This window comes from Salmo trutta, chromosome 27, assembly GCF_901001165.1.
Source record: "Salmo trutta chromosome 27, fSalTru1.1, whole genome shotgun sequence".
Lineage (NCBI taxonomy): Eukaryota > Metazoa > Chordata > Actinopteri > Salmoniformes > Salmonidae > Salmo > Salmo trutta.
This window is the reverse complement of record NC_042983.1, coordinates 42,067,273-42,077,272: the sequence shown is the minus strand read 5'-3', so window position 1 is coordinate 42,077,272 and position 10,000 is coordinate 42,067,273. Positions and strand designations below refer to the sequence as shown.

The window sequence follows — 10,000 nt, the reverse complement described above, 5'->3', positions numbered from 1 at the left end:
CCTCCCCTCCACACTAACCACTAGGCTACCTGCCTCCCCTCCACTCTAACCACTAGGCTACCTGCTGGTTACTGGCCCAACGCTCTAACCACTAGGTTACCTGCCCCCCCTACACTCTAACCACTAGGCTACCTGCCTCCCCTCCACTCTAACCACTAGGCTCCCTGCCTCCCCTACACTCTAACCACTAGGTTACCTGCCCCCTCTACACTCTAACCACTAGGCTACCTGCCTCCCCTACACTCTAACCACTAGGTTACCTGCCACCTCTACACTCTAACCACTAGGTTACCTGCTGGTTACTGGCCCAACGCTCTAACCACTAGGTTACCTGCCCCCCCTACACTCTAACCACTAGGCTACCTGCCTCCCCTCCACTCTAACCACTAGGCTCCCTGCCTCCCCTACACTCTAACCACTAGGCTACCTGCTGGTTACTGGCCCAACGCTCTAACCACTAGGCTACCTGCTGGCTACTGACCCAACGCTCTAACCACTAGGCTACCTGCTGGTTACTGACCCAACGCTCTAACCATTAGGCTACCTGCTGGTTACTGGCCCAACACTCTAACCACTAGGCTACCTGCCTCCTCTACACTCTAACCACTAGGCTACCTGCTGGTTACTGGCCCAACGCTCTAACCACTAGGCTACCTGCTGGTTACTGGCCCAACACTCTAACCACTAGGCTACCTGCTGGTTACTGGCCCAACGCTCTAACCACTAGGCTACCTGCCTCCTCTACACTCTAACCACTAGGCTACCTGCTGGTTACTGGCCCAACGCTCTAACCACTAGGCTACCTGCTGGTTACTGGCCCAACGCTCTAACCACTAGGCTACCTGCCTCCTCTACACTCTAGCCACTAGGCTACCTGCTGGTTACTGGCCCAACGCTCTAACCACTAGGCTACCTGCCTCCCCTCCACTCTAACCACTAGGCTCCCTGCCTCCCCTACACTCTAACCACTAGGTTACCTGCCCCCTCTACACTCTAACCACTAGGCTACCTGCCTCCCCTACACTCTAACCACTAGGTTACCTGCCGCCTCTACACTCTAGCCACTAGGTTACCTGCCGCCCCTCCACTCTAACCACTAGGTTACCTGCCGCCCCTCCACTCTAACCACTAGGCTACCTGCCTCCTCTACACTCTAACCACTAGGTTACCTGCCTCCTCTACACTCTAACCACTAGGTTACCTGCCTCCTCTACACTCTAACCACTAGGTTACCTGCCTCCTCTACACTCTAACCACTAGGTTACCTGCCTCCTCTACACTCTAACCACTAGGCTACCTGCCTCCTCTACACTCTAACCACTAGGTTACCTGCCGCCCCTCCACTCTAGCCACTAGGTTACCTGCCACCTCTACACTCTAACCACTAGGCTACCTGCCACCTCTACACTCTAACCACTAGGCTACCTGCCACCTCTACACTCTAACCACTAGGTTACCTGCCACCTCTACACTCTAACCACTAGGCTACCTGCCGCCCCAACATGGGTCAGTTAGTCACCCACCCCATGTTGTTGTTGTAGTGACAGAACATTTATGTTTAGTAGCAGTAGTAGAGAACACACACACACTCTGAGGCCACACACCTTGACCGCACTGGGTTGTGTCATTGTCCTGGCAGGTGGGTGTGTCTTCGTCTTAGACCCCAGGTCATTGGTCCAGATGTTGAGGAGGCCGTCTATTGAGCCACTGGCCAGCCAATCTCCTTGCGGCGCCCACTCCAGCCCGCACACGCCCCCTTGTTGTCGGAACACACCCACTGTCGGGGCGTCAAGTCGGTAGTCATGGTGATGGATTAGCCCGAGAACAGAACCGCTGTCAGGGACAAGAACATAGCAAGATCCTTAACAGTACACACACACACACACACACACACACACACCACACACACACACACACACACACCACACACCACACACCACAAACACCACACACACACACACACCACACTACCTGCTGAGTACGTGTTGGTTCCAGCTGAGCGCCCCCACTCCAGAGAGGTGTGACGTTATAGTTCTCAGTCTGGTCCTCTTCTCCACATCCCACAGCTGGGGGGAGAAGGGGAGGGGGAGCGAGAGGGAGAGGGAGGGGCGGAGAGGGAGGGGGAGAGGCAGAGGGGGAGGGGGAGCGAGAGGGAGAGGGAGGGGCAGAGAGGGAGGGGGAGAGGCAGAGGGGGAGGGGGAGCGAGAGGGAGAGGGAGGGGCGGAGAGGGAGGGGGTGCGAGAGGGAGAGAGAGGGGCGGAGAGGGAGGGGGAGAGGCAGAGGGGGAGCGAGAGGGAGGGGCAGAGGGGGAGCGAGAGGGAGAGGGAGGGGCGGAGAGGGAGGGGGAGAGGCAGAGGGGGAGGGGGAGCGAGAGGGAGAGGGAGGGGCGGAGAGGGAGGGGGAGAGGCAGAGGGGGAGGGGGAGCGAGAGGGAGAGGGAGGGGCGGAGAGGGAGGGGGAGAGGCAGAGGGGGAGCGAGAGGGAGAGGGAGGGGCGGAGAGGGAGGGGGAGAGGCAGAGGGGGAGGGGGAGCGAGAGGGAGAGGGAGGGGCGGAGAGGGAGGGGGAGAGGCAGAGGGGGAGGGGGAGAGGCAGAGGGGGAGGGGGAGCGAGAGGGAGAGGGAGGGGCGGAGGGGGAGCGAGAGGGAGAGGGAGGGGCGGAGAGGGAGGGGGAGAGGCAGAGGGGGAGCGAGAGGGAGAGGGAGGGGCGGAGAGGGAGGGGGAGAGGCAGAGGGGGAGGGGGAGCGAGAGGGAGAGGGAGGGGCGGAGAGGGAGGGGGAGGGGGAGCGAGAGGGAGGGGCAGAGGGGGAGCGAGAGGGAGAGGGAGGGGAGGGGCGGAGAGGGAGGGAGGGAGGGGGAGAGGCGGAGGGAGAGGTGGGAGGGGGGAGGCGAAGGGGGAGGGGGAGGTGGGAGGGGGGAGGTGGGAGGGGGGAGGTGGGAGGGGAAGAGGCGTCTTACAAACATCACTAATGTAGAATACGATAAGCACGTGGTAGTGCACGGTCCCTAAGCTAAACATAACCTCCCTGTAAGACAGAAGCAGGAAGTCACTCCACTGTGTTTGATGACGTGATATTGTTCTGTCTTCGTCAACAAAACAATCCAACACACGCAAAAGGAAACAACACAAATATATCATGCATTATATTAAAGCAGCCCGGTCACCCGTGATACAAGTCAGTATTTGACGTCCATCCATGTCTGAAGAAGTCGGGGGATGACGTGAAAACCGTCCACTAGGGGCAACAGTGACCACGTAGGTTTAAGTTGTGGATGGGGGAGACCATTTGCCTCTGATTCCAAAGGTCTCAATTTCGAATCCAGCGATAGAAAGTTGTTTTTAAGATTTTTGTTTTCAGCCTGCCCCAAATCTTAACCCTTACCTTAATCATTCAGAGTTAATGCCTAACCTTACGATTTCAAAGAGTTAATGCCTAAAATTAACTTTAAACACTTCAAAATTTTACATTTGCAAACAACTTTAAAATGTGATGTTTGAGAAACATGGAGCAACGTCTAATTTTGACGTGAGACTGTGAGACCTGGTCGATTTAAAGACACACTCTAGAACATTTGTATAATTTCAGCCAGTAGTTTTGAAAGTGGTGCTCACGAACTAAAAGTGGGCCCTGTTTTTTGTGTACTATGTCATCCCTTTTGTGTGATGTGTTACGAATGAAATTAGTGCAATATTATTTTTTTCTTAAACGTTTATTTTTGGGTGGGGGAGGCAGTATATCAGCTTTAATATTACAGATAGACTGTAGGTTCAATCCATTTATTTTATTTGCAGCATTTTGAATTTCGTATGCAATATGTTTTACGAATATTGTTGTGCTTATGGGTCGAGCATGTTTGTCTCTACCTGTACGTTCCCCTCCTTGGTCCCGATGCCCAGTGTACATCCATCTCTGCTCCAGGACACAGAGGAGACAGAGTGAGACAGGCTCAGTGGGAGACAAGGTGATGCTCTGGGCTGGATGCAGCCCTGCAGAGTGTGTGTGTCTGCCTTCCACAGGAACACATCAGACCCCAGGGCTATGGCCACAATACCACTGTTACTCCAGTCTAATGGGTGGCTGTCTGAGGAGAGAGGAGATAGTATGTTCCTTCATTTTTTTAAAATCGATTTACACATAGTATTTGTAGTGACAGCTGTTTTTTTGTGTATTATCACAAGATCAAGTGAAATTGTGTACATACGTGAAGTTGGAGTTCGACCTACGAATTTTGTGATTTTTGTGTTAAAAATGCTCTACGACAAAGCTTTCTTAGTGTCCAACAAGCTTTCTCTGCCCTTAGCCTTGTTCTGAACACCTCCAAAACAAAGGTTTGGTAAGAAGAATGCCCCTCTCCCCAACAGGTGTGATTACTACCTCTGAGGGTTTAGAGCTTAAAGGTAGTCACCTCATACAAGTACTTGGGAGTATGGCTAGACGGTGCACTGTCCTTCTCTCAGCACATATCAAAGCTGCAGGCTAAAGTTAAATCTAGACTTGGTTTCCTCTATCGTAATCGCTCCTCTTTCACCCCCAGCTGCCAAACTAACCCTGATTCAGATGACCATCCTACCCATGCTAGATTACGGAGACGTAATTTATGGATTGGCAGGTAAGGGAGCTCTCAAGTGGCTAGATGTTCTTTACCAATACGGCCATCAGATTTGCCACCAATGCTCCTTATAGGACACATCACTGCACTCTATACTCCTCTGTAAACTGGTCATCTCTGTATACCCGTCGCAAGACTCACTGGTTAATGATTTTTTATAAAACCCTCTTAGACCTCCCCCCTCCCCCCAATCTGAGATATCTACTGCAGCCCTCATCCTCCACATACAATACCAGTTCTGCCAGTCACATTCTGTTAAAGGTCCCCAAAGCACAGTGAGTGATGTATTGTTGTCTCTACCTTCTTGCCCTTTGTGCTGTTGTCTGTGACCAATAATGTTTGTACCCTGTTTTGTGCTTGTACCATGTTGTGCTGCTGCCATGTTGTGTTGCTACCATGTTATTGTCATGTTGTGTTGCAACCATGCTGTGTTGTCATGTGTTGCTGCCTTGCTATGTTGTCGTCTTAGGTCTCTCTTTATGTAGTGTTGTGTTGTCTCTCTTGTTGTGATGTGTGTTTTGTCCTATTTTATGATTATATATATTTATTTTTAATCCCAGCCCCCGTCCCCGCAGGAGGCCTTTTGTCTTCTGGTAGGCCGTCATTGTAAATAAGAATTTGTTCTTAACTGACTTGCCTAGTTAAATAAAGGTTTAAATAAAATATAAATAAATAAATAAATACAATCTGATTGTGAAGGCAAACACTGACAACTGAATATCAATTTCCAGTGAACTTAACAAATCGTCTGATTTTGGAATTTATATTTCACTTCCTGGAGAATCTGTTAAAGGCCAGTTGCGTCACTCTATACCTTCCATTAACTAGAAGATAAACACAAGCATTCCCAAACTCATACCAACACACACACACACACACACACTCCCAGAAATGCATAATCTGACAAAGATCTGTGTAAAGATTTAAACTTGAAACCCTATCCAACAGAAAGACGTCCGTTCTTTCCACTGCTACAGCCAGCAAGATCACACCCGATAGACTACAGTATTCAACGTTTCTCCAGATCCCCAGGACGTCTGGACATGCCTTCAATACCACTAGCGGCAACATGAGCACATATTACCATGACACTGCGCACTTCGGCTCTGAAGATCATGGGTTCAATCCCAAAGTCTAGGCACTTGTTTTTATTTGTTTTCTGTTTCAACCTCATGCCAAACCTTAACCAGTGGTAATGAATGCCTACATTTAACTATATATTTTTTTACGCTTAACTATCAAGTTGTTTTCTGTTTTAACAACCTTACCTAATTTCACTTGACCTCGTTAGCTATAACACAATGGATAAGCTTGGTATCTACATTTTATTTCCATTCAAAATCTTATTTTACCTAACCCGGAAACCAAACCCTAAACCTAACTCCTAAACCTAACCCTAACTCCTAAACCTAACCCTAACTCCTAAACCTAACCCTAAACCTAACTCCTAAACCTAACCCTAACTCCTAAACCTAACCCTAAACCTAACTCCTAAACCTAACTCTAACTCCTAAACCTAACTCCTAAACCTAACTCCTAACCCTAAACCTAACTCCTAAACCTAACTCCTAAACCTAACCCTAACTCCTAAACCTAACCCTAAACCTAACTCCTAAACCTAACCCTAACTCCTAAACCTAACTCCTAAACCTAACTCCTAACCCTAAACCTAACTCCTAAACCTAACCCTAACTCCTAAACCTAACCCTAACTCCTAAACCTAACTCCTAACCCTAAACCTAACTCCTAAACCTAACCCTAACTCCTAAACCTAAACCTAACTCCTAAACCTAACTCCTAACCCTAAACCTAACTCCTAAACCTAAACCTAACTCCTAAACCTAACTCCTAACCCTAAACCTAACTCCTAACCGTTAGAGTGTTGGACTAGTAACCGAAAGGTTGCAAGATCGAATCCCCGAGCTGCCAAGGTAAAAATCTGTTGTTCTGCCCCTGAACAAGGCAGTTAACCCACTGTTCCTAGGCCGTCATTGAAAATAAGAATGTGTTCTTAACTGACTTGCCTAGTTAAATAAAGGTAAACATTTTTTTATTTTTAAAACCTAACCCTAACCCTAACTCCTAACCTTAACCCCTAAACCTAACTTCTAAACCCTAAACTTAACCCTAACCCCTAACTCCAACTCCTAACCCTAACTCCAACTCTAACTCCTAACTCCTAAACCTAACTCCTAACCGTGTGTGTATGTGTGTATGTGTATGTGTATGTGTTGATGTGTGTGTGTGTGTGTGTGTGTGTGTGTGTGTGTGTGTGGTGTGTGTGTGTGTGTGTGTGTGTGTGTGTGTGTGTGTGTGTGTGTGTGTGTGTGTGTGTGTATGCGTGTGCGTGCGTGAGTGAGTGAGTGAGTGAGTGAGTGAGTGAGTGAGTGAGTGAGAGAGCCACATGCACTCACAGTAGTCATCCTGCAGAGAGGGCAGTGCCAGAGTCAGATGTGGTCTAGACAGGTCAGGAGACTGGTCTGGAGACAGGTCTGGAGCAGAGGGAGCCATATACAGGACAGAGAACGGCTGCAGGACAGATTCACACACAGAGACACACAGTCAGGTCTAAAACACACAGTAAAAATTATACTGTAGCACAGGTGGCACCTTAATTGTGGAGGACGGGCTCATCATAATGGCTGGAAAGGAATTTATGGAATGGTATCGGATTTCATTCACTCCATTCCAGCCATTACTATGAGCTCTCCTCCCCAGCCTCTTGTGTACTGCTGATACAGCAGGTAGTAAATAGAACTCAAATATAGCAGACATACTGTACCTGCCTTCTCTGTGCCTCTGTCCTGTTCTCCAGAAGCAGACCACACCCAATCCTACAACAACATCTTGTTATTTACAGTACAACCAAGGAAAATTATCCTTTGTGGGTACATTTCCCATATCCCCATGTGGACAAATGCTATTTTAAGTTTAGAGGTTAGGTGTACAATTAGGTTTAGGAGTTAGGTTTAGGAGTTAGGTTTAGAGTTTGGGTTCCCGGGTTAGGGTTAGGTGTAGGATTTAGGAGTTAGGTTTAGGAGTTAGGCTTAGGAGTTAGGTTTAGGAGTTAGGCTTAGGAGTTAGGTTTAGGAGTTAGGTTTAGGAGTTAGGTTTAGGGTTTGGGTTCCCGGGTTAGGGTTAGGTGTAGGATTTAGGAGTTAGGTTTAGGCTTAGGAGTTAGGTTTAGGCTTAGGAGTTAGGTTTAGGAGTTAAGTTTAGGTTTAGGAGTTAGGTTTAGGAGTTAAGTTTAGGGTTAGGAGTTAGGTTTAGGCTTAGGAGTTAGGTTTAGGAGTTAGGTTTAGGAGTTAAGTTTAGGGTTAGGAGTTAAGTTTAGGGTTAGGGTTCCCGGGTTTTCGTCAAGGTGGCTCAGTTGGTAGAGCATGGTGTGTGCAACGCCAGGGTTGCAGGTTCAATTCCCACAGGGGGCCAGTACAAAAAAAAATGCATGAAATGAAATGTATGTATGTATGAAATGTATGTATTCACTACTGTAAGTCGCTCTGGATAAGAGCATCTGCTAAATGACTCAAATGTAAATGTTAGGTTCAGGAATTAGATTTATAGTTAAACCTAACTCCCGGTTTAGGAGTTAAATTTAGGGTTAGAAGGTTAGGAGTTAAATTTAGGGTTTGGGTTCCCGAGTTAGGTTTATGGTTAGAAGTTAAGTTTAGGGTTTAGGGTTTAGGTTCAGGAGTTAGGTTTATGGTTAGGAGTTGGGTTCCTGGGTTAGGTTTAGGGTTAGGTTCAGGAGTTAGGTTTATGGTTAGGAGTTGGGTTCCTGGGTTAGGTTTAGGGTTAGGTTCAGGAGTTAGGTTTATGGTTAGGAGTTGGGTTTAAGGTTTGGGTTCCAAGGTTAACGTTAAGGTAAGGGAAAATAACATTTTGAATGGAAATCAAATGAAGGTCACCACAACGATAGAAGAACAAAGAAAACATGCGTGTGTGAATAGACCTGTTTAGGCACATTCCTCCTGTAAGTGGTTGATGGTGAGATAGATCTGACGACGTTACAGTGTGATACTCCAGCCTCCGTCACTGTGTCTGACAGAGAAGGTTTACACAGTCAGCTTGCATCATGTATACTGAACAAAAAATATAAAATGCAACAGGAAACAATTTCAAATATTTTACTGAGTTACAGTTCAAAAGGAAATCAGTCAATTTAAATAAATAAATTAGGCCCTAATCTATGGATTTCACATGACTGGGCAGGGGTGCAGCCATGGGTGGGCCTGGGGGGTCATAAGCCCACCCACTGGGGAACAAGGCCCAGCCAATCAGAATGAGTTTTTCCCACAAAAAGGCTTTACAGACAGAAATACTCCTCAGCACCCCCCCCCCCCCAACACAAGGTCCACCTGTGTAATGATCATGCTGTTTAATCAGCTTCTTGATATGCCAGGTGGATGGATTATCTTGGTAAAGGAGAAATGCTCACTGACAGGGATGTCAACACATTTTGTGCACAAAACTTGAGATAATTATTTTTGTGCGTACGGAACATTTCTCATGAAACATGGGACCAACACTTTACATGTTGCATTTATATTTTTGTTCAGTGTATGTCTGTGTACCTTTACAGTCATTGGTGCTTACAATAACAGGAAATAAGATGAGGCCCTTTTCACATAACCAACATTGTGTAAATTTGTGGCTGTTTGCAAATATAAGAAATAGACCTTGTAGAGCTAACTGTTACCTGCAGTAGGCTAATTATATAATAAGAAAAAAATCATGAATTCATTCATTCCTTAATTCAAACCTTGAAGGCTTGTCTCTGTGCTCTGCTGTTGTGTCCGTTTTGTTCTCGCTGCGCCCCCTGACGGTGAATCCAGAGACAGTCTCTGACAGACCGTGTGGAACTCCCGGCTGGGAGAGTGGCGCCCCCTGGCGACCAGGGGGCTACTGGCTAAAGGCTCTGCGCTCAGCCGCCGGCTCACCATCCGACTCTTGAAGCGCTTGTACGATGGTGAGAGATGAGGCGCCTCGGTGCTTGTCTAAAAAATAGCAAAATTAGACTTTACATTAGAATAATGGCTGATAAAACATGAGTTATTAACTGTAAGATATAGGATTAAGTGTATCCCTATGTTCACATTTTACGGATTTGTATTTTATTTTGTAAAGTAGACTACAGTAAAACATTCCAGATTTAAATCATTTGCCCGGGATGTAGGCCTAGACAAATAATAAATCAGAGTTTTGATAAATCGACATAAAAACGGAATTCCTTTAATGAAATTTGATGCCGAACACAGAACAGACCTCCTCCAAAGCCCGTCGCCTCCTCAATTCGCTATGCGCCCGTCCAGCCAGCCAGCCAGCCAGACTCAACCCAGCAGCGGGTCACTCCTTCCCCCGCACCCAGAACATTATCCCCTCCAAGATGGAG

At 47.6% G+C, this 10,000-nt stretch overlaps 2 protein-coding genes across 4 annotated transcripts in view; one reads left to right on the top strand and one right to left on the bottom strand.

The window, feature by feature from the left end:
- LOC115165028 (cell division cycle protein 20 homolog B) overlaps positions 1-10,000 on the bottom strand; it is a 26,337-nt gene that overhangs the window by 8,160 nt on the left and 8,177 nt on the right. For 2 of the 3 annotated variants that reach the window (XM_029718044.1, XM_029718046.1), the window contains exons 1-8: positions 9,874-9,928; positions 9,371-9,605; positions 8,561-8,649; positions 7,391-7,442; positions 7,023-7,137; positions 3,863-4,080; positions 1,972-2,066; positions 1,605-1,833 (exon numbers count right to left, since the gene is read on the bottom strand). In XM_029718044.1, the coding sequence (XP_029573904.1) occupies positions 1,605-1,833; positions 1,972-2,066; positions 3,863-4,080; positions 7,023-7,137; positions 7,391-7,442; positions 8,561-8,574 (723 nt within the window). In that variant the 5' untranslated portion in view covers positions 8,575-8,649; positions 9,371-9,605; positions 9,874-9,928. Of the gene's footprint in view, positions 1-1,604; positions 1,834-1,971; positions 2,067-3,862; positions 4,081-7,022; positions 7,138-7,390; positions 7,443-8,560; positions 8,650-9,370; positions 9,606-9,873; positions 9,929-10,000 lie in introns of those variants that run through there. The other variant, XM_029718045.1, reaches the window with a different exon arrangement.
- Positions 9,757-10,000, top strand: part of LOC115165029 (probable glutathione peroxidase 8) — a 1,704-nt gene continuing 1,460 nt past the window's right edge. Inside the window, exon 1 of the mRNA XM_029718047.1 lies at positions 9,757-10,000. This exon is cut by the window's right edge and continues 216 nt beyond it. Within this exon, the coding sequence (XP_029573907.1) occupies positions 9,854-10,000 (147 nt within the window). The 5' untranslated portion in view covers positions 9,757-9,853.